Source organism: Lepisosteus oculatus, chromosome 3, assembly GCF_040954835.1.
Source record: "Lepisosteus oculatus isolate fLepOcu1 chromosome 3, fLepOcu1.hap2, whole genome shotgun sequence".
Lineage (NCBI taxonomy): Eukaryota > Metazoa > Chordata > Actinopteri > Semionotiformes > Lepisosteidae > Lepisosteus > Lepisosteus oculatus.
The window spans coordinates 6,726,298-6,751,556 of NC_090698.1; the positions used below are offsets into that span (position 1 = coordinate 6,726,298).

The window sequence follows — 25,259 nt, forward strand, 5'->3', positions numbered from 1 at the left end:
GGTTACACCCCTACTCTTTTCGAGAAACACCCTGGGATTTTTAATGACCACAGAGAGTCAGGACCTCTGTTTTACGTCTCATCCGAAGGACGGCGCCTGTTTACAGTATAGTGTCCCCGTCACTATACTGGGGCATTAGGACCCACATGGACCGCAGAGTGAGCGCCCCCTGCTGGTCCCACTAACACCTCTTCCAGCAGCAACCTTAGTGTTTCCCAGGAAGTCTCCCATCCAGGTACTGACCAGGCTCACACCTGCTGAGCTCCAGTGGGTTGCCAGTTTTGAGTTGCAGGGTGATATGGCTACTGGCGTAATATGCAGAGGATCTGTAAACCCGCACTGTACTCAGTGTTCAACTCGGTGAAGTATGCGGATCCGTGCTGCAGCGATTTGAAGAAGTTCACGGGGTTAACAGTTGATTGGTTCGTCTCTTGTGTCTACCTGACCAATCAGAAGGCGCAAAGGGAACACGTGCGCTCAAGCTGGCGGATTTTATGACCAAAGGTTACGAAGAGGCGTGTGACGTCATAGTTTACAGAGATTTCAGGAAGTGGTTTTCAATTCTCTGCTTGTGTTTACAGGCGTGGATCGCTAATTAAAGCAGAGGAAGAAATCTGTAAAACGTCAAGCTAAAACCATGTGTGAGCCAGAAGGTAGGTGAAATGGGAACCTTATAACTTTTTGTTTTTAAAGAGCTTCGCACTTCTAAACGTGTTGTGTATTTTAAAACTTTGACGTGACTCCTTCCTGTTTTTATTCGCGTACTTGACATGAGTGTATCACTGAGTTTTAACTTGCGTATTTTTAGAAATATTACAGGCTCTCACGGGAGAAGGTTAAACGGAAAAACTTCATATTTGAACGTTTTGTAGTTCAAGCGTTCTAGCGTAATAAGCTCTGCGTGTTTTCAGGTAAGTGTAATTGAGCTTTTGAACTTGCAGGGGTCTGGCTGTTCTGGGAGACATGGACTGCCCGATGGGTGGTCTCTAGACTACAGAGAGCTGTGGTTTCAGGGGTGCGTCAGGCGTAGTCGCGCAGGTTTTTATGGGTCATTTTAAATGATGGATTCCTAACTACATGGAGCAACATTCTTGGTCAGTGAAACTGCTGGTGTGTCAAAGTAGCATAGTCTTCATCTGACATAAAGAAACACTTAGATCCTGTTGCTCACGAGGACTACAGCTGGTCTTTCCTGTCTTGATTGAACCCATTAACTCACCAAATTGGTCGAAGCAGAGACAGGACTGGGCTGTGGTTCTCCAGGACCAGGCCTGGAAATCCCAGCTGTTGGTGATTCAGGAGTCACTCCCTGCCTTACCAGCCTGCTCAGCCTGTCTGATGGGCAAGAAAAAGACTCCAAAAAGAAGAACTTGATTTTTTTGGCCTTTTCTGCATTTACCAGACTAAAAAACTCTGGACCTTGTCGTTCGTTGAGTGTGTATTTTTGGCTTTAAATAAAGAGCTGCTGGTGAGCATAAGAATTAAACACCTGCCTTTGCAAAGTCACACAAATGGATGCATTTTTTTTAAATAGATTTAAATAGATGAAAGTGTTTTAATTCCACAATATCCAAGACAAGAATAAATGGTTACATGCTTTCAAAGACTTCAGTTTTCCCTCTAACGTGCTTTTTTTTCCTGTGCCCAGTGATAATGGAGGAGCACTGTGGGCTGATGACTTCGAAGGCGTCCCCAGGTGAGGTCCGACTCTGCCTGTGGGTCGCTGGGCAGGGCCCCGAGTTACCGGCTGTGTTTCGGCTCTCTGGTCTGGGTGCTGCAGGATCTCGGGGCGCTTTTAATAATAATGTTAATAATGTTTCTTTATTAGCCCTATACAATTTCTTGCATTAGGAATGCATCTTTTCGCATACCCCAGCTTTTCTCCAGGGAGACACAGACACAGAGACAGGGAGAGAAGCTTGGGGTCAGAGCGCAGGGTCTGCCATTGAACTGGCAACCTTCCGGTCACAGGCGCAGATCCTTAGCCACAGAGCCACCGCTCCGCCCCTATTTCCCAGCGAGGACGTAGGAGTCAAGCCGAGTGGGCATCGGGATTTCCCAGCCCACGGGGTGGTTGGTCAGGCGCTCTCTGCTGCCTGGACACTGCCAGTCAGAATCGGCTGTGCTGCTCCCTGGCCCAGCCTGGAGCCAGACGTACTGGCGTCTGGGCTGTAATCATGCTGTCAGCCCGTCCAGACCTGAGCCGGTCAGAGTCCGTGCCGTTGAGCAGCGCATCAGCCTCTGGCTTTGTCCCGGCGGCCGTGAGGGCAGTGCTGGGGTAACACCGCTCTGTCTGCCCCGCAGTGCCTCTGAGGGACGTGTCCGTGGAGGCGACGGTGTACGGCCTGGTGGCGGAAGTGAGCTTCAGCCTGCGGTACGAGAACGCCGAGCCCAGCCCCCAGCCGGTGTTCTTTCTGTTCCCAACCGACGGCAACACTGCGGTCAGTCGCTTCTCCGCCCGCATCGGGGAGCTGGAGATCGTCGCCAAAACAGTTGACGAGTATGAGGTGAGGCAGCAGCCGGACACGGAGTTCTCTCTGCGTTTCCTGTTCCTCTGCTTCCTCCATCTCACGTGGATCAGTGGCGTCTCTCTCTTTTTCTCGGTGACTGTGTGTCTCAATGACAGTTTGTGTAATTTGGGCTTCTCGATATGTGCAGCACACTTTTGCTTGTTGGGTTTGCGGGTTTTTGTTTCAACTACGGCTTCCCAGTTCGTTTAGTTCTGCTTATTGTTTGTATTGGGCATACTGCAGATCATACTGTTTATGGTGTTTTTGATTCTTTTGGATACGCACTCGATTCCATTGTGTATTTTACAGTCATGTATAAAAGCACTAACGTTGTGCGGGTGTAAATCTAGGATTTTAATTTAATGAGAGTTCTGAGATGTGGGTGTACATTAAGTTTATATATACAGTATGTGCATCAATCTTTCTCTTATTCCCTCTCTAAAGCCTTTAGATTGCAGTCAGGAATTTGCCCAGTCATTGTTCCTGCACAAGAATCAGGATCTTCCTGACCTGTTCCGAATCAGTTTGGGTTTCCTTCCCCCTGGGGCAAGTGCCTCTGTCCACCTGTCCTGTGTCACTGAGCTGTCTGTCCAGGAAGATGGGGCTGTGAGATTCATTCTACCCACAGTGCTCAACTCCCGCTGCATCTCTCCAGGTGAGTGCACAGGGCACGCAGTGCTCAACTCCCACTGCATCTCTCCAGGTGAGTGCACAGGGCACGCAGTGCTCGGCTCCAGTTGAGTCCTCATTGTGATCCTCACCACCTGTACACCCTACATCATGTCCCTCCCTTGTGTGCCAACACTTGATGTAGGATTAAGTACAGTAATGAGATTATATTTTCCCAAAGTGGAGTTTCAAACCTCAGTTACTCAGTGACATCACAGGAATAGACGTTTTACTTGCAACAGGAAGCTATGAGTCCTGTCTTGCAGATTACAGTCTAAGTAGACTGATTTGTTAATATCTTTCCATTTCCCCCTTTTACCTTCACCTCCCCATGTTCTTCTCCTGTCTCAGGCTCTGACAGTGATGCATCTGCAGACCCAGGTGCCCCCAGGGTCTCAGCTCCGTCCTGCATTTCCTTCAGAGCCGACATCACCTCCCCCAGTGGCATCAGCGGAGTCCAGTCCAGCTGCTCCCTCGACCCCGTGGAGTTCCTGGACCAGCACCGCACGCAGGCCAGGGTACAGACTCGGTGTGATTGGTGCCATGTCTCTCCCTCCTTGCTCTGTGTGCTACGGGCTTGGGACTTGAAAGTGCAGGAGTATTTCACAAATAAATAAAATGCAATGTATTGGCCTTGACATGAATCTCAGTTTTGATTCATGATCTGTAAGTGTGCTTTCAGGCATTTGGCCTGTAGTCTGCCCCCTGCCAGAGCTCGCACACTGAGACGTGACACTTTCTTCAAGGTGAAACACGGGACGATCTGATTCTCTCTCTCTCTGTTCTCTCCTTTATCGGTCTCCTTCTGTCTCCTCTCTGTCCTTGCTCTCTCTCTCTCTCTGTAGGTCAGTCTGGTCGCAGGCCACCCCTTCACCCGGGACGTCCAACTCTCGATCTACTACAGAGATGTCCACCTGCCCACAGTCACTGTGGAAGCGGGACTCCAGTCTGACCTTCATGATGAGGAGGCCATCCCACTGAAGATCTGCCCAGGTCTGTCAGTCTCCCTGATATCTCCAGGTTTCTTCAAATGAGATTACTGAAGCAACTAGGAACAGAGTATCTGATGCTCCTTCAACTGAAATGTCTGATGAGGAACAAGGAAGGGTTTATTCCATGCTGAAAGGAAAAGAGACGAGACACAATGTTTCAGCTGTGGAGCCTTCTTCACCCGATGCAGCTCCCTACTTGATGTGTCTGGTGATGTTTGTATATCAAGGGAGAGGGGGAGTTAGAAGTGGTCCCTCTAATTTCTCTTTCATTCTCAGACTCGTTGATGTGGGACCCTGTGGTCATGCTCAGTCTTTACCCAGAGTTTCCTACAGCACTGTCGCATTCCCTGTCGTCTCGTGGAGAATTCATCTTCCTGCTGGATCTCTCGGACAGCATGAGGAGACCTATGAGCGGTCAGGCTGCAGGACAGAGGCGCATTGACTGTGCCAAGGTACCACAAAGAGGGAATATGTGGAAGACAGTATGGGACAGTTCTGTAGTGATTTCTAAGCGTCCTGTTTACAGGGAGTGCCGACAGCCGGGCTAGGCTGTAGTGTATCTGTACTTCTGTACCATTATGCTTGTGTAAACTTTGTGCTTAGTGGAGTCTCCATATATACGTGTCTCAAAATATTGGGCCCAGTCTACTGATGCATGTTGGCTTGGTCAGCTCTAGGGCTTCTGAATGGCTCAATGCTCGTTAAGTTTCAGGTAGCGTCCTGAGTCTTGATAGCAGGTCAGGGGCTGGTGTGGGTTGGTCCTTCTCCCTGTCTAACCTGGGGTGCCCTCAGCTTTCAGTGCAACAGCGTCCCCTGGGGCTTGCCAGGCTCCTGTCCGCCTGCAGTTTTGCGAGGAGATTGCTCTGCAGCGGCTGTTAGAGACACTGCCCTTGGACTCTTACAAGCTTCCAGGCATGTTCCAAGAGCAAGCCCTTGGGTCAAATTGAGCAGCAGTATTTCAGACGCTTGAGTCACGTCCTCACTAACTCTCTTTCTAGGAGATCTTGCTGCTCCTGTTAAAGAGCCTGCCCGTGGATTGCTACTTCAACATTTGTTTCTTTGGGGCAAAGTTTGACTCATTATTCCCGTGAGTAACCAGCTATTCCCTGCATCTTCATGCTTTGCTTTTTCTGCGGCAAAAATCTGTCGTGCTGGAACATGAGGCAAGACTGTTCCAAACCCCTTTTCCAGGATGTAGTACTGTAGCAGCATCATGGAAGTAATCGAGAAGTGACAGCTGATCGCTCTGCATTGGGGACACAGTCAGAGCTGCACTGGGCGACCCATCCTGCACTTGTTCTCCGTCCTCCACAGTCTTGCGACTGTTGTGCTTGAATTTACAGCGCTCTTTCTTTCGGCAAATGGTGTACCCTCTTATTTATATGCACATGTTGGTGCCTGATTGTACAGCTGGGTTTTCCTGGAGCCTTGCTAAAGTGCCTTGCTCAGGGGAACAGCATCAGTGTCCCTAAATGGAATTTGACCCCTTGACCGTAAACAGTCAGGCGTCCAGACCACTATTCCTATCCTATCTCTTGTTTACTCTGCTTACTACAGTATTTGAGATGCTGTCTCTCTGTCCTCTGTGTCCACACCGTGTTGCTGTCTCAGGGAGAGTGTGCAGTACAACAAGCAGACTGTGGACACTGCCATGAAGAAGGTGAAAGGACTGGAGGCTGATTGGAAACATACAATGATCTTATCCCCCTTGAGCAAGATCTACAGGATGCCCTACCGCCCAGCGCACCCTCGACAGGTCAGCCTCAGGCCTTTCTGCAGCTAGCCTTGATGGACACTGGCCATAGGGTGGCCATCCTCAGCCGAACTGCATCTGCGGGGCGCCAGGGGCTGGTAGACTGAAACCGGCTGAGATGAAGGGCTCTGAGCAGCTGTGCGCAGGCACACGTTGCACTCGGAAGTGCAAACTGCTAATTAAATGTGTGCGCCAACTTGTTAGATGTAACAGGCAACAGTCACAACTTGTCCACGCTTCCCCATTGGTCCAGGAGGACACCCTGAGCCATCCTCTTCAGGCTCCTCTGATCCAGAATTAGTGTGGCATGTCTCCTGCATTTCCCACCCTGTCATTGTTTTCCCAGCTTTTTGTTTTGTCCGATGGTGGACACGTGTGGGATGCTAAAGTGACCGCTGATTATGTGAAGAGGCATGCTTCAGTTCACAGGTGAGTATAAAGTTCCTCTCCCTCTCTCAGACTGGTCATGCCCATCCATCTGAGTGTGCTCAGGACAGTTAGTGCTATTGGCAATTATAGCTAAATTAATTTGTAAATACCTGCCTTTGTGCAAATTTGTGCAAAGATTTAGGTCAAATTTTGTCAAAAAAATAAAGGAAACCTGCAGCTGTGTAAGAATGGTTATTGGCCAACTGTTCTGAGGTGGAGGTAAATCTATTTGTGCCTGACGAGTATTAACTGAGCTGTTCTGCTCTTTAGATCTCGGCTGGGTGGTAGAGCCTGTCAGTCAAGGTGATCAAAGTGCAGGTTTCCTTCCCATATGAAGACCTCACTGTAGAGCCTGTGCTGTTGATGCAGAGTTCCTTCTTAGGACTGTGGATAGACCTGGAAATTCCAGAGATCTGGAGCTTGGGGTGAGGTGGGGGGGGAGTCTAGGATGGGAGGACCCTCAATCGGAGTGCCGATACCCAAACAAAGGAAGAGCAGGAACTAGGCGCTCACTTCCACTCACATGTGGAAGGAAACGAGGAACATGCAGGGAATGTACAGTAGAAGGAGAGCAACAGCAGATCTGAAACGTTCACTGGGAGAAGCGGTTTCTCCTGGCTCCCCCAGCCTGCGTGCGGCATGTTGCCGGTGCAGTGTCTGCACTGTTTGAGTTTTGCGCTGTGCTGTCCAGGTGCTTCACTTTCGGGATTGGGGAGGGCGCCTCTTCCAGCGGCTTCCTCTCGGACCTCGCCAGAGAAACCGCGGGCCTGGCCCAGTTTGTGACCGCCTCCGATCGCCTGCTGCCCAAGGTCAGACGCGGCTCTATCAGCTAAATCAGCTCGACGCTGATTTAGAACCCCCCCCCAGAATCATGTCTAAACATCGCCATCGTAGGATTTTGAGTCAGCCCTCCTCTCCTCTCTGTCCCTTTCCCTCTCTTTCCTCTCCTCCTGATCCTGTCTTTCAGGTGGTGCAGTCTGTGCGCTCTGCGCTGCAGCCTGCAGTGCAGGAGATCTCCGTGCGCTGGGATCTGCCCCCCGGTCTGGAAATCACCCCCTTGTCACCCGCACAGTCGGTGGTGTTCTGGGGCCAAAGGGTGCTGCTGTATGCCCAGCTCAAGGGACAGGTGAGGACAGTCTAAGGGCTTCAATACTGAAAGCCTCCAGGAATTGAATTTTCTTTATCTCTTTTCCAGTGTCTTTGCATTGTTACAGTACACTCAGTGTGTGTTAAACTCCTCTGTCTCAGTGTGACATTGTTACAGTACACTCGGTGTGTGTTATACCCCTCTGTGTCTCAGTGTGACATTGTTACAGTACACTCGGTGTGTGTTAAACCCCTCTGTGTCTCAGTGTGACATTGTTACAGTACACTCGGTGTGTGTTATACCCCTCTGTGTCTCAGTGTGACATTGTTACAGTACACTCGGTGTGTGTTAAACCCCTCTGTGTCTCAGTGCGAAAGCAGTGCTGTGGGATCTGTGCACCTCCAGTACGCGCTAGGAGAAGATACGGTCCAGAATGACCTGACCTTCAGCCTGACCCCTCAGACACGCACAGGGTGAGACCAGCTATCTGTGCCTGTAACCCTGTCCCCAGCTCTCTCACTTACTGCCCTTTCCTTCTTGAATCTCTCTGTGTGCTGTAGGTAATTAAGATTGTTACAATGATTTCAAACAAGAGAAGTTTCGATTTGACCCATCTTGCCCATTTTGCTGTGTGTAGCTTCTGTTTATTTTTGGTTCTCACCCATGGTGTTGACGATTCCCATTGGTCCTTCAAGAAATGATCTGATACTCAATGCAGCCCTAGAATCTACTTATATTCTGAGAACTAAACAGAAAAGAAACACAGGTAGTGGGTCCGGAGGTGTTCCTGCTGCACTCTCTCGGAGAAATGTCTCTTGTTGCCCTGTCCTGTTTTAAAGGAAGTGATGCTCGTGTGTACAGGAGTAGAGTAGGATTTTACAGATGATAATGGAGGCTTCCTGCTTTTCTGACGACTTTCTCACAGGCTAATTCTGCACAGACTCCGGGCTCGCGCCGTCATCCGCGCACTAGAGGAAGAAGTAAATTCTTTGAGCCGGCATGAGCTCAGAGGCCAGAGAAAGAAGTTTGTTGAGCTGGGTGCTCAGACAGGAGTCGCCTCAGGCTTCACCATCTTCATTGCGGTCGACAAAAAAACCAAGCAGCCACTGCAGAAACTTCCATGTATCAGAACGTTCAGGTCCTACGTGCGCTGGACATGTGAGTGTGATGGAGAGGAGGCTGTATCTCTGGGTTTCCTGTTTGTTACATGTTGTGAGAACCCCATGCTCCCTCACAAAGGTTCCTAAGTGACTTAGGTAGTGGCTGAGCTCTGCTATTGTAATGCGCTTGAGTCAGATGCTGTGCAGCGAGACACTGTATTGGTGCAGTTCTGTATTCTGTGAATGGGGTTTAGTAATTAGTCCTTTTTTTTCTTTTTGCTTTACCAGCTGAAGGAGTTGCAATCTCCTTTGAGGAGGCAGCAGAAGGTATGTTATCACAGAGCAGGATGATGGTAATGCCGATGACGCTAGGGGTGAACCCATTCAATCAGGCCTACACTTGCATTTCTGTGTGTCTGTAGACTCTGCTTGCAATGACCAAGTAGAGGAGATTGAGTGGTTGCCCGTCTGACCAGGGACTTGAAACCCTGCTGCTGGGAGATGCAGTGACACAGACTGACTCGCGATAAGGAAGGCCCGAGGTTTGGCCAGGATGAGCTGACAGTGTACAGTTTAGAGGAGGTGTGCATGATGGCTTCAACCCTGCCTTCTGGTTTTAAGACAGTCTGAGCTCCCAAAGGAGAATCGCAAATATTTTACATTGACCTTGAAACTAAACTGCCAATCTTGTTCAGATTTCAGGAAAATTAATTTTCTTTCTGACAAGCAAATTTAAAATTCTTTTTTAATCTATTATTGGTGTGGTTTCTAAATAGTTTAATGTGTACTTGAAGAGTACTCTAAACCTCATTTCTGTTATAATAATAGTGGTGTAGAGTTCTATACTTAAATCATAGTAATACAACGTTGGTTGAAATAACACCATATGTGAATTTGATTTTAATCTTCTTCTGGTGCGTTCCGGATGCATTTTGTAAATCATACTCGTCACTTTTTCTCAAGAGTAGACATTGTTAAACCAGCCTGAATTTAGTTTGATTTATTTTTTCTTGTTTTCTGAAATCCATTAGCAAAGAAACCAGAGGAGTCGGACAGTACGTCCCTTGGTAGAAAACTAGGAGACAAACTAAAGCTGAAAGTTTCAGGTAAGAGGGTGTTGTGGTTGAGAAATCCACTAGGTGAGGGGCTCCTGGGTGTTATGATGGTATTTACCTCTTTAGAAATTAATGGCACTGTTCCAGCACTTAAGGGATGCCTTAACTCAGCAACCCCCGAAGCAGAGGAACAAGGGGATGCCATGCTCACGCTGATCACACTGCAGAGAGCAGAAGGGGCCTGGGATCTGGAGGAGCTGCTGGCTGCCACTCTTGGGCACTCAAAGGCAGAAGTGGAAAGAAACAGGCCTACCAAGGTACCCGAGCACTGAGAGCCAGACCGATAGAAGGTAGAATCACACTGGTCATGTACAAAACCTGGCTTTTATGAAAGATAAATCTTATGTCCGGGGGCATAAAAGTATGATGTCATTAATCATCTAGAGTGTGGACGCCTGATGTCAGTGTGAAGCTGGAAAACGAGATTTTGTTATGGTTTTATATGGCTGTGCTGATGAGGGATGAGTCCCTGAGAAAGTGTCTGAACTGCATTTAGTTATCTGCCCTTCTCGCTACATCCACTGTCTAAAATGATCATCTCCTTTGACCGTCTGCAGAAGAAGCGGAAAAAAAAATAAATATTTTTTGTAATTTAGCTAACCACACTTGAAGTGTTTCAAAGCTGGGGTGGTGTTGAATTCTGAGTAGCGATTTGGTACATTCAAGGAGGTGAGCAGCCTGTGTTTCTTCATCAGGCCGAGAGCAGTTGTCTGGGTCGGGGTGAGCCTGCTTGCTGGGTGCAGTGATGAAGTGATGACCTACAGCGGTGAAGGGCAGGGTGCTCCAGGTGGTACTAAAGAGCTGTGCTCTGTTGCTGTGGTGGATACTTGTTCGCACGGATCCATAACGAGTGTTTTTAAACCTTGCTTGTTTGTGAGCTGTGGTGTTGTGTCACACAGATGATCTCCAACCAGCACACTCAATCACACCAGTCTGGAACCGCTGAAGGTAGTGAAGTCAGTCCTATGTCTGAAATACTGCAGATTGCAAGCGTTTGGTTTGACGATCTCCGAACTGCTCAGCCTGGGGACCGGCTCGCTCTTGGAGCCCGAGAGATGACAGGGCTCCCCGGTGTCTCTCCCCCAGGCGCCCAGCAGCAGAGTGTGGGCCACGGTGCTGGTTCTGCTGTGGCTGCACGGACTCCACCAGGACTGCAGAGACGAGTGGGTCATCCTGGCCATGAAAGCAGCCTCCTGGATCAAAGCGCAGTCGGGTGAGGATACGGCCGTGGGCGGGACGGTGTGTTCGGGGTTTGTGCCGTGAAGGATCTCGCAGTGGCCGGGAGAAACGGTCCGGTCACCTACCTGGTGCCTTGAGCAGCGGGAGGTCTGGCAGTTCCGAAAGGAAATCGTAAGCGGAAGTGAGAGAAGGCCCGTTCGGCCCCTTTCCCTCTTTTGCTTGCTAGTGGGTACTGTATTGGGTTCATTCATCCCATCCAGCTGTTTTCCTGAAGGAGGGCTGGGACTCTATGATACGGTTTGAGGAGTTTGGTCCAGGCACTTATTTTGTGAAGGATTTACAACACTTTTTGGTTTGAAGTGCTTTCTCACGATGGACAGGGTGTGTGTTGCTGTGTTGCAGGAAGCGGGGTAACGCAATGTGTGGAGGCCGGGAACTCCCTGCTGGGGCTCCGGGTCGATCCACAGACCCTGGGGCTGTAAGACTGGTCTGGGGCAGGAGGGCATGAGCTCTGCACCCTGGGTGTTCAGTGCCTCATGTCACAGTATCCTACAGACCGGGCTCCGACCACTGCACCGTTGCTCCATCTTCAGCTGTCCTTGCCACATGTTACAGGTGCGCTATGGAAAGTGTGCACACTGCTTGTGCTGACTTGCTTCTTAACTTGTTGTTGCTCCTGCTGCAGGTCTCCATTTATGTTAAATAATAATAATTATAATTGCTTACACTTATATAGCCATATATATACACTTATATGGACACCCAAAGAGCTTTACAGGTAATAGGAAATCCCACTGCCACCACCAGTGTGCAGCCCCACCTGGATGATGCGACGGCAGCCATAGTGGGCCAGAATGCTCCCCACACATCAGCTATCAGTGGGGAGGAGAGCAGAGTAATGAAGCCAGTTCAGAGATGGGGATTATTAGGAGGACATAATTGATAAGGGATAATGGGAAATTTGGCCAGGACGCCCCTACTCATTTCGAGAAACGCCCTGGGATTTTTAATGACCACAGAGAGTCAGGACCTCGGTTTTACGTCTCATCCGAAGGACGGTGCTTGTTTACAGTATAGTGTCCCCATCACTATAGTGGGGCATTAGGACCCACATGGACCGCAGGGTGAGCGCCCCCTGCTGGCCCCACTAACAGCTCTTCCAGCAGCAACCTTAGATTTTCCCAGGCTCACGCCTGCTTAGCTTCAGGAAGTTGCCAGTTGTGAGCTGCAGGGTGATATGGCTGCTGGCATATATTATGCTTATTAAATGTAAATAAGCATTTCATTGCACTTGTGCATATGACAAATAAACTTAACTGAATTTATAAATGACACTATATGACATCAAAGGCATCAGCAAAGAAGTGAAATGCTGTGGTATTGTGATGTTTCAAATGCCGTGTGGGTGAAGGCTACAAGCCACAACACAAATAAAGAAGTTTTTAATATTCAGTGGAAGTTTGCAATCTTGTTTTCTTATTTTGTAAGAACCATTTAAAGCAAAGTGAGCTTTTCCATTCAGTTCATCAGTCACTACAGTCCCTCAGCCAAAATGCAAGCACTCCTGGGCCTGTGATGAGGTGGGGCTCCCGCAGGTCTTTGTGCTGAGGACAAACTCTCAGAGGACAGTTCAGAGCAGCCAACTCAAACCAGTTAAACCAGTCAAACCAGACCCAGAACAATCCCCTGTGAACGCCAGGAACCCGTGTCCCTGGATCATTCTGAACCAGGGTCAGTGTAGATTAGAGGAGTTCTTAGCAGTCATTTCATTCCATCGTCCTTTAAAATGATCAAATTTAGAAACAGTGAACTGATAGATTTTTTTTCTACTTCTTAACCATTCACTTATTTAGGATTGAGCATGAAGCATTTGCATAGATTAATTCCCAAGGTTGACTTTTCTGTGCTCAAGGGTATAACAGCACTGTCTCACCCTGGATTTGAACCTACATCCTTTTAGTTATGAGTCCAGTAAATGAACAACCATATTCCAGTCTGGGAGCTCTTATAATGTACATAAACAATATAAACAATATACTGTCTTTCAGAGGAGTTTTTAGTTTAAACACCTTACGCAGATTCAGGAACTAATTTGTGTTATGAACATTAACAATTAAATCAAAACCTCCAGGTGTGTTTTCTAATTTAAAACACTTGTGAGTGTTGCTGATGCAGCTCAGTGCGGGTGAGAAGAAGCCAAGCTTGTCATTCAGCATCTTGCATCACGCTGATCAGAGTCTCCAGTAGCCTGAGCCCAGCAGCTCCAGGTAAACTGCGCAGGAGCAGTCAGTGTGTGGTGATGCAGTAGCTCCTCCACCCCATTCGCCCCCCAGTCTCACTGACTCGCTGTCATGAACTGCAGGTGCTCCTCTCTACACAGCCTCAGAGCTGAAAGGCTACCGTGTGTCCTACAAACCACACATCTGCTGGGGTTAACTGTCACCCTGAGACTAAATGAATTAAAGTATTAGTAGGCGCCATAGAATTTACTGCATAAAGGAAAACAACCAAGTGAAATGAACACATGAAAATTTGTAAAGGCTTCTGCACATCAGTAAATTCCACCACACATCCACTGCCACAAACTGATTAGTGCTTTACTTCAGCTGGCAGATGGTAACTGAGGAGCCCACGCCGAACCCTGCACACAGCGGCTCAGTGAATGTGGCGTGGAACGTGTGTATGAGCCTCATCGATTCGGAGACGTTATAAAATGACATACTGCCACCTGCATAGTCTACGTACACCCCTATTCTAGTGGCACTGTGGGGGGCAGCTATATCTTTGACCACCTGATTGTGCCAGGCAGAGTAACCCGTCTCGGAGCAGAGCAAACTCCAGGATTTATCATTGTATCCAAGGAGACAGAGGGGAGTCTTGCCCTTTCGCCGGATGCTTTTGTACGCGACGCCGATGGTGAACTCTCCACTCCCCTCGGCCTCCCAGTAATACCGGTGTCCCGAGAGCGCTTCCTGGCACAGCACCTGGGAGTAGCAGTCAAATCTCTCCGGGTGATCGGGATAAACCTGGAGATCTCTCTTCCTTATCGCTCTCCTGTTCCCGGCGGACAGAGAGAGCTCCCGGAACGCCGTACAGGGGTCGAACGAAAGCCGACAGGAGTCTGATCGGAAAGGAGAAACCAAAACCATTGAGAAGAGCGAGCGAGAGAGAATATTTCAATCCTCGAGTCAGTTACGTGTGTATGGCTGGGTGTGCACACATCGACTGACTCGCTGAGGTCCTGCCATTGAAGCAGGAACAGCTGTAGAGGGAATGTTTTTTTGTTGTTGTTGTTGTTTTTCGTATAACTATACATATATTCATTTATTACTGATTTCATTCATTGAGCACGGATACAATAGGGGTACAGCCATTCACCGTTTGACATGTCTGCACTGGTACAGAACCTAGCAATCAGAAAACGGGTGAAACTGTCTTGAGAATTAGCATACAGTACCGAGGCCCCCATGACCAAATAAAGGCTAACCTCGATAATCAGCCTAAATAATGCAGACTACAGCAAAACGACTGACTTTGAAAAGGGAATGAATGTCCGGAAGGAGTATTGTAACCAGCTTGAGATGCTTCTCCGGACCTCTAACTAAAAGAAACCGAGAACCAGCAGTGTCATCGACTCCTTTCGAACTGGGATCCTATCGCAGCCACGCAATCCGTGGTGTCGTAACTCTTCCGTATCTGATATTGGCCTATATCTCGGCTTCTTCCAAAAAAAAGAAAACCTGGATGAGATCCTTGGATCAATTAATGGCTAATCACCAAAAGGGCAAGTTGCCTCTTGACTGTAACCTTTCCTATGTTAAGTCAGTCTTCTGCCCCTCAAGCTCATCCCCCGCAATTCCCAAACCACACAAAGTGTCTCCTTTCATGCTTCAGACACACACCCACCAGCAACAGAAATTAAAAATGCACAAACTCACACTTGAGGAAGTCTGTTCTGGTCTGGGGATCAGGAAGTGGCCCTTGCCCAGGAGCTGGGAGGAAGGGAAAGAAGGCGGAGCTCAGGCTGGTGATGTCACGCCCGTCACGCCGACAGGCGCATCACTGTGATGGTTCGGTCCGGAATAGAGGAAGCTCATTAACCGGAACCATTTTCTTTCATAGCTCTTAAAAATCTAATTCTTCATTCAGTGAAGAGTTTCAGAAGTAGCTGGACTGGGGTTACCAAAACTGGGACTGAGACACCCTGCTGTAAATTGTTAAATACCAAATGCTCCTTGTCGGGGTTTGGGAGGAGCTCCGAGCGTCTCTGGTTCAAATCAATATCTCTCTGAGGGAAGACCAGCATGAGGTCACTTTGAAAACATACTAATTCCCTTTTGGGTGAGCTTAGCTGACCTCGAAGGGCAGGTATCCCCCAATGTGGTCTCTACAAGAGAAAAAATGATGTGTCTAGTCTGGAGAGTTGCAGGTAACGCATGAGGTTGTGTGATGAGCAAAGGGGGAATATCTTTTGTTGCTGCTCCTCTGAGTGAGAGCAGCTGCCGGGAGTGATCTTGGAATAACATTCCCATTTAGCTGTGAGGCCCTCTAGTGGTGACCAGCGGAAATTCGGCTCAAGAGTCCAAAAATTGCATTATACTTTTTTTTGCATTCTTAAAAATATTTAGCATGTGTTCCTGTTTCTTGCCTCCATGACGTTAATCTATCGTATGCTGGTTGAGGATTCTGAGTATCTGGGACTTTGAGTAGATAAACTCTGCCCTCATCCTTCTGTCTACCCTGGTGGTGTCTGTGCTCCTAGTGACCCACACTGCTCTTCTGCAGGAGGGGCTTGTACCTGGTTAGGAGTCGGGGGGCAGGTGGTACCATGCACTTTGCTCCAGTAGTTACGCGAGCGCGTGCGTCTGTGCCCTGCATACATGGTCCCAAACGTGTGCGCAAAGTTCTTTCCAATATCTGTTTCCTGATGTGGTCCAGGTTACCTGTGTCCATTATAAACCATGCACACCTGAGCGCTCAACAGATGAAGTTTCTTTACACAAAAGGTCTCCTGTTGCTGCTGATTCTTATGAACAGTATCTGAACGTCTCTGGGCATTGAATCTTGACATGTTCCCCAAACCATGAGTGGGACACAATCAAGACCGCTGATAAAAGCACTTGCATTTGAATGAGGTTCAACAAATGCTTGGTTACAACTTTTGATCTGATTGACTCAGTTTTGCGATACAATTACTGTACTGTGCACCGTGCTGTCCAGGCCCCAGAGAGTTTCTGAAAAAAAACTGTTCAGATAGGAGCAAAAAAACACTTGTCCTAAACCTGACTTTGGTCTCAAAATCCCAAGTAGTGTGTGAATGCTAACCCTAACGCTACCTGGGGTGTCACCTGAGCATTTCCGTGATCTACTGTATGATTTTCTAAACTGCGCACGTCACTGCATGGCCTTACCTTTTAAGAGTTTCTCGCCAGTTCTTGGTATCTGGAGGTAGACTGGAGTCTCATCCACTGCAAATAAAATAAAAAAATGACTAAATATGTGGAACAACAGGAACAGAAGATGGTTTTGAATGTCTCCCACCTCTTTTGGAGATCTTGGCCAATTCCTTTCTGCAGATGTCCTCCAAATACTCCTTCATGTCGGTGACACCTTTGCTTATGACCCCCAAGGAGAATTCTGGATTTAGAACCACCTTGGGCACAACTCCTTCATGAGGGACACACAGGGAAGGGTAATTCTAGCACGAGAAGGAGAACAGAGGGCTACAGGTTATCAAGGAGAGGAGACCACTTGGCCCATCTTGCCTGATTGCTTCTCAAGGATTCCTGGGAATGTACTTTAACAGCATGACTGGGCAGTGCACCAGCAACCCCAAGTGTGAAGAAATGCATGTTCTTAAATGTCCTATCACCTATTCTCCACCTGTCCTCTGCTTTGTGGATAAAACTGCACACTCCTGGAGGTTTGAAAGGACACCCACACTCTCCAAAGGCTAAGGACCCGGAAAGCAGATCTAACTGCGACCAATTAAATCAGTCACAGACTGATGATGTCATTCAGAGACCAGGTAGGACGCGAGCCGGAAGACCGCACAGCGCCGCGTGACCAACGATGAGGATTACCTGCAGGAAGTGAATGTGATCCTCTGTGTCCAGAACGAGCCTGAGCTCCCCCTCTCTCTTGCGAAGACCCATGATCTCCTCCTCCAGGCGCTGGACGTGTCCCTCCACCTGGACGATGGCCGCCTTCTCGTTCGCTGCGATGAGGCTATTGGCCTCACTGCAGAGTCTCTCCGTGGACCGGATCATCTCTGCGAAGATCTTGCCGCTGTCTGCCATCACCCGTCGCGCAGAGCTCTAATGTTTACAATTTAACAGAGGTTTACAATTTTTAACAGTTCTTTAAAACTTCAAGACTTTAAACCCCAATATAACCTTCTCTTAGACTTCTTTTTTTTACCTGAACAGAAAAGCTGCTTCAGTCTGTCTTCGTGCCTCTAAGACCTGGCCTTTCTCTAATAAAGGTTTGCGTTTTAAATACTACAGGAGCCTCAGGTCATATGCAGCTGGTCCTCTCTTGTGTCCTTGATCTCCGCTACGTATTCAAGTGTCCTACCGATCCTGCACGATTTCATTCATAGTATTTCTTTCAGGATTGCTAGAGGCCAGACTCGACAATGATGACCAAATCAGTATTAGGTCTGGACTGAATTGTATTCTGCAGCAGCTCTGCAGGGGTTGTGAAATTCATCAACTGTTTACAGCTTTCAAACGTGGCTGAAGGAAACCCTTCACACTTCCCCTTGGATTTAATCTGTCTTTCCATCACTAATCTCCAGTCCTGCATCCTTCCATTCTCCTTTCCTGCCCACAGCCCACCTGCGCTCCCTCTTTTCCCTGTCCACAGCTGAGGCTCTAGGTGCCAGACTCTGTGTGTCGTCCTCTGTGGAGCGGACCTCTTGCCTGAGAGCCAGGTGCATCCCCAGCCATGGCTATAAAACAGAGCTGAATCCCTGCACACGTACTTTGAGAGACTCTGCTTCGTGCCTCAGTTCTTCCAGCTCCTTCGCTCTTTCCTGGATTGTCTGTTGGACTTCGGCCTGCGTAATCGCCAACACCTTCTGTGGAGGAGCACAGGAGGCAGAGCAACCTGTTTACTTCAGGGGACAGACGTCAGGGGACAGACAGCCGGGGCTGGAAAGCTGAACGGAGACCTGGCTCCACCGTGTGGGTTGACAGAGGTGTGACATGTTAAATAAAAACCCTAGCAGGGGGTTCTGAGACGATGACCCACGACAACAAGATATCTGATGCCTTCACCGAAGAAGAGATCTGTGGGCAGATGCATAAAACACCTCAAATGAAATTTAGCCTTTTAAGTGTTCCTGAAATCCAAGGATGTCCTTAACTAAGGGAATGTGCGTCTGTGTTTGATACCTGGCGTACTTGGTGCAGCTGACCCTGAGAATTTAGTGATGTTCAGTCTCCTGAGCATCTTAAAAAAGAGGATGTTGTATTAAAAAAAAACACATCTCCAGTCCTTGAAAAGTGGGTGTTTCCATTTTTTTTAACATCAGTGGCTTTGAATGAGGATGCCCAGTTTAAATTAAATCACACTGTTACTGTTATATATTTAGTATAACGGTAAGACAGTCTTACCGTTATACTAAACTAATAAAAAAGAGAAGATTTCTTCATTCTTCTCCCCAGTCTACCTCAACGGGGACTATCCCTTTGCTAGTTGGTGTTGACAATAGAAACTTTAAGAATTACTTAAATAGTATTGTAGGGTATATTGATTCTCAATTAATGGAATTGGCTTTTCAATTATTGAGAGAAGAACTCCTTTCCCGTGTTTCCACAGGGCTGCCCAGTCTTGATCCCGGAGGGCCGGTGTGCCTCTGAGCTCAGTCGGCTTGTTCTCTGCTAACACTTCTCTCGGGTGCTTGGGCAGCCGGGAAGCTCTTACCTGTCCCTCGGTTCGCTCTTCCTCCGCGGAGACGACGTCGTGGTCCCTGTGCTCCCGCACGGCGCACAGCGCGCAGACGCACATCCGATCGGAGCGGCAGAAGAGCTCCAGCCTCTTCTCGTGCTGGGGGCAGACCTTGCGGGCGAGGTGGCCGGTTCCGTCCACCAGCTTGTGCCCGCGGAAGGCGGGCGAGTCGTAGTGGGGCCTGACGTGGGCGTCGCAGTAGGACGCCAGGCACACCAGGCAGGACTTCACGGCTGTCCGCTTCCTGCCGGTGCAGAAGTCGCAGGGCACGTCCCGCCGGGCGGGCGGGAAAGGAACGAGCTCCGGCCTCGGCAGCCTCTCCGGAGGGGGGGTCGGGGCGGCCCCCCGCAGCGCCGGCCGGGGGGTGAAGGTGGCCCTGCACTGCGGGCAGCTGTACACCCCTATGGGATCTGCCTGAGCCCAGCTGACCTCGATGCACTCCAAGCAGAAGGTGTCCCCGCAGGCCAGCGTGACCGGCTCCCTCGGCCAGTCCGCGCACAGAGGACAGCGGAGCTCCTCGTCGGACAGCCAGGCTCCGGAGCCTGCCATGCTCAGCAACGGCTGCAGAGACGAGACTGCGGCGCGGCAGACAGAGCCCGCCTGTATTTCAGCAGCCCCGCAGTTTGGTAAACAAGCTGGCCGATGGGGGTGCGATAAAGATAAACCGACTCGGCAGAAAGTCTTTGAGAACAAAGTTGTTGTGCTGTGCAAAGGAAAAAATACAGTTCTTTCATGAACGCTGGGGTTTTTCACCCACGGGATACAGATTCACCATACATCAGATTGAAAACACTACATCGAAAAAAATGGATTGTTTCTGCCAGGTTTAAGACAGTCGAACGTGCTCTCCTGACGAGTGCGTGCCTGATCTACACCATCTAAGAAACGGGTAACGTTCATGGGCAAAAATATTAGGAACCCCCAATCTAAGGATCTCTGTGAGCCAGCCCAGCGGACAGTGTTCCATCACCTTCCCAGGCTAGACCCATCCTGGGATCTCAGTCCTGTGGAAAACTTCTAGGACCAGTAGAAGGTACACCTCTGCACCACACATGACCCCTGGTCCCAGCCCCACCGCCTGGAAGAGTCTCACCACTCCCTGTCCTCCCTGAGACCCAGGGTCTGGGTGCTCGGCCAGCGAGTACGACCGATCCAAAGCGCTCGTCTTTTCCGTCTTTCCTCCCTCGTATATCTCTTTTGTTCAAAGGTGTTTTCGTTCCCCTGAATTTTGTACCACCGCTGTAGTGGCAGCCGGCAGGTTATAGTGACTCGTCATACAAAACGCTTGACGCAGCGAGAAGCAGCCTGTCTGCGGATGCTTGAACACGAGTTTGACGAGTCTGAAATAAGAGGCGTTTCATTCCTGCGACACTTGCCTGCTGGATTATCTGGAATGAGGGGGAAACAAAATCTCGTATTTAGGGATCGTGCTTTAAAGAAATGCATTCAAGGCGAGATCACCTCTGTACCCTGTCTGCAGTGGCTTATGCTCTTAGGGGAAAGGAATACTTCCCTATTACAGCTCCAGGCAAGGGAGAGATGGGATACAACTGGCATGAATTCATGACTTTCGAGTACACTTTCCCTGTGTGATGAAACCAAACAGAGGCAAAACCAACACAAGGGGCTGAGACTTTCTGTAAATAAATAGTCTCGCCTGCATGACCTTCATGCCGTGTTGCTGGGTTGCTGTTGTTTATGGTATCTGTAAGACATGCAGCATCAGCACTGTACCGCTGCAGGCTGTGGGATTACCAAGCACCTAGAGGGGACGTTTTGTTTTCACCAACAGCACGCCCTTGGCGAAAGATGTGGGGTGTGTGATGCAGTTTTCCATAAAACAAAGGAATGATAGGCTGCATGGAAGGGATCGGTCGATGTCTGGTGTATAAAAACATGCCTGTTAGTTAAGAATTCCCAGGAAGGCCATTGGTTTTGGGGGGCCCTCCCTCCCCTTTAGGGTTCAGTTTCTAGCCTGTGACATCCCTGTAACCAGATCCAACCGAGTCAGAGAACAAATTCTCATTGACAGTGATGACGCAGAGACTTGTTTTTACAGTATTTAACGGAGCTGAGCCGAGTAGCTCACTCAAGGTCACCTACAGCACCTGCTCCAGAGCTCTAACCACTACTCCAAACCACTACGTTTGACCGTTATCCCAGTTAGAAGTGCGGCTAATTCTAAAATAAGGCCAAGTGCCACAAGTCTGCTGATGTGATCCTTGGATCTTCAAACCACTAGCAGCTGGATGAACAAGTTGAGCTGAGCGACCCTCTCTAGTATCTGATCGACTTTCTTGTTAGCTTTTTAAACTGTAAGAGATCAAGAACCTGTGGCTATTCTTTTAGTTAGGATATTGTATATAAAATTAGGAACACTTGTTTTCTTCCCGTCAGCATAGATATTTGGAGCATTTGCAATCAAACTTACTTATCGCAGACAGCATGTAGCTGATCACACGTAAGGACAGAGGGCCTGATGGTGACTCATTTCAGAGATCCACTGCAAAAAGACTCAAGTCTCCTTAAAAAGCCCCTAACAGGACCGTCAGTGATTTATTACAAAGAGGGAACTTCTCTTAGGAAAAATGTATCCCAGTTACATCCTCCCCATTCTCTAGATACTGTGCACTTATAAGATTCCTAGCCATCGATTTTGCTTCAAATTGTAACTGTAACTTAACTCTTCCCTTTTGTAAACCCCTTTTCCCAGCCTTTTGTTTAACCCCTTCTTTAATGTGCAAAAATCAGTATGCTGTTACATGCTTTAACACAGAAACTCTTAAAAGGGTGGTGCTACAGTATCTGAACTGAAAAATCTAAACTGTACTGTGTTTGAGGGCAGTCCTGACCCAACCATTTAACAACAGAATCTTGTGGATCAAGATTCTCCTTAATGCCTGTGGCTGATGTTTCTTTTTTGTAGTCTACTATTCATGAATTTGTTTCTACCTTAACATATTCACAAACAACAAATGCCAGAGTGCGAGGCAGACAAGATACACGGCCGTTGCATGAAATAAGAACTCGAGGCCTTGTTTTCTTAGCAACCTGCACATTTATTTGAAGGGAAAGGAAACAGTTCTTGGCAGGGCTGCCTTAAAGATCAATAAAAACTTGATCAAGACCAAGCTGGGGAAACAGGTGTTAGCTCTGAATCTGCTGGTTTCTCCCCATAGAGCAAATGACCGAGGCAGTTCGCATGTCTGTCTGTGTGCCTGCAGAGGAGAGGAATTCGAAATCCCTGGAATTCTGTAACGGATACTGTCTCCATTGAGAAACTCGGACTTTCTGCAGAATTATACAGAGAGGGCAATGAAGGATGGGAAAACGATAATAAACGTTCTCCAGAAAGTTTCGTCCGGACTTTGGCTTGCCCCTGCCTCTCCACTCCACACGCCCCGGCCAGTTTCGCTTAACCGACGACAACCGTTCTGACGCCGAGCCCCGCCTGGGGCGCCTCGGCCGCGTGCACGCGCTGGCGGTGGCGCTTCAGGTCCGAGGACGTGATGAAGCGCTTCCCGCAGGACGCGCAGGGGTGCGGCTTGTCCCCCGTGTGGATCTGCTGGTGCCTCTTGAGGTTCCTGAGCTGGCTGAAGCTCTTCCGGCACGCGGCGCACTCGAAGGGCTTGGCCCCCGTGTGGGTGCTGTGGTGCCGCCTGAGCTCGGCCAGCGTGATGAAGCTCTTCCCGCACCGCGCGCAGCAGTAGGGCTTCTCCCCCGTGTGGGTGCGCCGGTGCCTCTTGAGGGAGCCCAGCTCGTTGAACCTCTTGCCGCAGTCGGCGCAGCTGTAGGGCCTCTCGCCGGAGTGTGTGCGCAGGTGCGACTGTAGGTGGCCCACCTGCCGGAAGCCGCGCTGGCACTGGGCGCAGCGGAAGGGCTTCTCGCCCGTGTGGGTGCGCTGGTGCCGCTGCAGGACCGCCAGGGTGGTGAAGCTGTTGCCGCACACGGGGCAGTGGAAGGGCGTCTCGCCCGTGTGGACCTGGTAGTGGCGCCGCAGGTTCCTCAGCCGGTTGAAGCCCCTGGCGCACTCGGAGCAGCGGAAGGGCTTCTCGCCCGTGTGGATGCGCTGGTGCTTCCTCAGCTCCGACAGGGCGGCGAAGCTCCTGCCGCACTCCAGGCAGAGGTGGGGCTTCTCCCCCAGATGGACCCGCTGGTGCTCTCTGAGCCTTTTTGATTTGCTGAAGCTCTTCGCACACTGGCTGCAAGGAAAGGGCTTCTCTGCCGCCGGATCCATGCGGTCGCCCGGCTCTCGGCTTCCCGCGTCGCCACTGTCCTGAGTGGAACCTGTCCCGGGAAAGGGCAGCGTCTTACACACCCTCACGTCCTTGACGGGCAAGCCAAGGTCCGGGTCTGTGACCTTGGCAACACGAAAGGAGTCCTTCAGGAGCTCTCCCTTCGTATAGAGGAGCTCGGATGTTTCCTCTGACTGTGCCGCACAGTCATGCTGGTGTTTCACCACTTCGCCGTCGAGAGGCGCGAACTCCTCTTTAATGTGGACCAGCACGATCTCTGACACCTGTTGCATTCCAGGGTCAGCCATCTCCTGTTCACCTGTGAACGAACAGGATTTAGCAACTCAGTGCACTTGCAGAAGCGCCTTTTCTACACTGGTGCACTAAGACCCACACAGACTACAGGGTGAGCGCCCCCTATTGGTCCCACTAACACCTTTTTCCAGCAGCAACCTTAGCTTTCCCAGGTACTGGCCAGGCTCACACCTGCGGAGCTCCAGTGGGCTGCCATCTGTGAGCTGCAGGGAGAGTAAAGAGAAGTGTGTTTTAGCCGTACCGTAAATCTTTGTCAACCAAGTCAGTTCATTCCTGTATGTTTTGGGTAAGCAAGTTTTAATTCTAACCTTTCAGCTAAAGCATGCCTGTTTTCTGTAACTGCAGGGCAATCAGAGCCTTGGCTCAAATCAATCACCCCCAACACCCCACTCAGAAATACTGGTTAGTAAACTAAGAAATCCATTTCTAGACAGCTCAAGAAGCCCCGTCTTTTTTCTGTTATATTTTAAGTCGGAATCATTTTTTATATTGTATAGCTTCCCAGCATGAAATAAGCACTTGTTTATCGACATACTTCAAAGCTACAACCATCGTACTGGGATGTGAAATTGAGGTGGAACGCCGGCTGACTCCCAGTCAACAGCAGGGGGGCACAAAGAAGGGAGAATCCCAGTCACAGTGGGCTAGTGACTCATCTGGAACATCAATGTGACCAAAATGCCCGATTTTCTCTGCCCTTCTGAAAAGGAAAAAGAAGTGTGCTCCCTCTTTCAGCGCAAGCCCCAGTGTGAACCGAAGAGTTAACAGGAATAGTGCAGGCCTAATTATCTACACCACATTATAACACTGTTTGATAAAATGCTCATGAAACCATAGCTACACATCTTCACCGCTAGGTGTATGAATTAAAATGCCTAATGGCTAACAGAATACCTTTACCTACTGTTAAAAAATTGGAAAACAACATAAAGTGTTCCTGTAATATAATGAGATGTCCAGCCTGAAGCCATTAAAGATCCCCTGGCACTGTTCGAAAGAGTAGGGGACTTAACTCTCGTATCCCTGATAAATTCCACTCAGGTCCTGCAAAATCAGACCTTCACAAAGTCTTGGGGATGAAATGCTATACAAGAGCAAGGAATTGTTACCTTTATTATTTTAACACTGCGATTTTGCATTATTTTAAAGGCAAATGGTGATAAAATGTGTGGAACCCAGGGGGTCTTCAACTTGAGTAACAGAAATGTCGAAGTCCTAATTATTATCAAAATAATTCATACATTACTTTAGAATCCATAGTTCAATGGACATAGATGGTAGAGAGCCGGACTAGAGACAAACATGTTTGAACAGTGCAGGCGATTTGAAACTGTTACCTCTTTAAAGTCATTCCATAAAGACTGCGTGGACTTTGCATTCCTGTAAAATAATATGCAAATATATTTACATTAATAAAACATCTTTGTACGTCTGGCTATTTGCAGATACAGTTTGCTAACTAGTGTATACGGGACTCTGCTGTCAGTTATATTTACTTTACATTCTTTATATGTCATACCCAGCTGCACAATCTCTCTTCACTTATACTTGAAAACAAAAATCAAGTTTTTCCATTTATTCCCTCATTCATTTTTTTACAATGGTGAGAGGTTGCACAGTTCCAGCCGCAGTTTATGAAACTAGAGGGCTTCCAAATATAACGCCGAATTTAAATTAGCCGATGTTGCTGGTTAAATTAAATAACCGTAGTTTGGCGCCCAAGAACGTTTACAACTACGGACATGAAAAGAGACTATTCAGTTGATCCACGTAAACTTTGAACTACGTTACAGATAGATCTGTTGCTGGTATTTTAAGTCCTCACCTTCTGAAAGACACAAGGACAGCCTCCTCTATCTTTGCATCTTTGTTTTGGCGCCCGACCACTGAATTCCGTCCCCCGAGCAGTAATCGCTCTGGGT

General features: G+C 48.8%; 3 protein-coding genes across 17 annotated transcripts; 1 reads left to right on the forward strand and 2 right to left on the reverse strand.

The window, feature by feature from the left end:
* Positions 1-536: 536 nt before the first annotated feature.
* On the forward strand, positions 537-12,286 carry LOC138230523 (von Willebrand factor A domain-containing protein 5A-like). Of its 6 annotated transcripts, none has more exons than XM_069186502.1 (19): positions 537-653; positions 1,649-1,696; positions 2,305-2,507; positions 2,955-3,165; positions 3,531-3,697; positions 4,025-4,172; positions 4,448-4,623; positions 5,170-5,258; positions 5,783-5,927; positions 6,271-6,353; positions 7,045-7,162; positions 7,321-7,479; positions 7,810-7,913; positions 8,366-8,598; positions 8,829-8,867; positions 9,572-9,646; positions 9,722-9,912; positions 10,555-10,868; positions 11,237-12,286. In XM_069186502.1, exons 1-19 carry the CDS (start codon positions 638-640, stop codon positions 11,340-11,342), a joined length of 2,625 nt encoding a protein of 874 aa, XP_069042603.1. In that variant the 5' UTR covers positions 537-637; the 3' UTR covers positions 11,343-12,286. The 6 variants fall into 6 exon arrangements, with proteins under 6 accessions (XP_069042603.1, XP_069042604.1, XP_069042602.1 ...); XM_069186503.1 differs by having other exon boundaries at positions 9,743-9,912; XM_069186501.1 differs by having other exon boundaries at positions 9,572-9,912.
* A 487-nt stretch (positions 12,287-12,773) lies between these two features.
* ftr84 (finTRIM family, member 84) lies at positions 12,774-19,377 on the reverse strand. Its single transcript, XM_015340680.2, has 7 exons — positions 18,764-19,377; positions 17,820-17,915; positions 16,918-17,151; positions 16,376-16,532; positions 16,246-16,302; positions 14,773-14,826; positions 12,774-13,955 (listed from the first exon to the last, which is right to left on the reverse strand). The coding sequence occupies exons 1-7, from the start codon at positions 19,334-19,336 to the stop codon at positions 13,432-13,434; spliced, it is 1,695 nt and encodes a 564-aa protein (XP_015196166.2). The 5' UTR covers positions 19,337-19,377; the 3' UTR covers positions 12,774-13,431.
* Positions 19,378-21,822: 2,445 nt separating this feature from the next.
* LOC102698738 (zinc finger protein 79-like) lies at positions 21,823-25,242 on the reverse strand. 10 transcript variants are annotated; one of them, XM_069186513.1, is made up of 4 exons: positions 25,163-25,236; positions 24,675-24,717; positions 23,459-23,540; positions 21,823-23,341 (listed from the first exon to the last, which is right to left on the reverse strand). In XM_069186513.1, exon 4 carries the CDS (start codon positions 23,328-23,330, stop codon positions 22,203-22,205), a length of 1,128 nt encoding a protein of 375 aa, XP_069042614.1. In that variant the 5' UTR covers positions 23,331-23,341; positions 23,459-23,540; positions 24,675-24,717; positions 25,163-25,236; the 3' UTR covers positions 21,823-22,202. The 10 variants fall into 10 exon arrangements, with proteins under 10 accessions (XP_069042614.1, XP_015196174.2, XP_069042609.1 ...); XM_015340688.2 differs by lacking the exon at positions 23,459-23,540 and having other exon boundaries at positions 25,163-25,242; XM_069186508.1 differs by having other exon boundaries at positions 21,823-24,037; positions 25,163-25,242.
* Between the last annotated feature and the right edge of the window lie 17 nt (positions 25,243-25,259).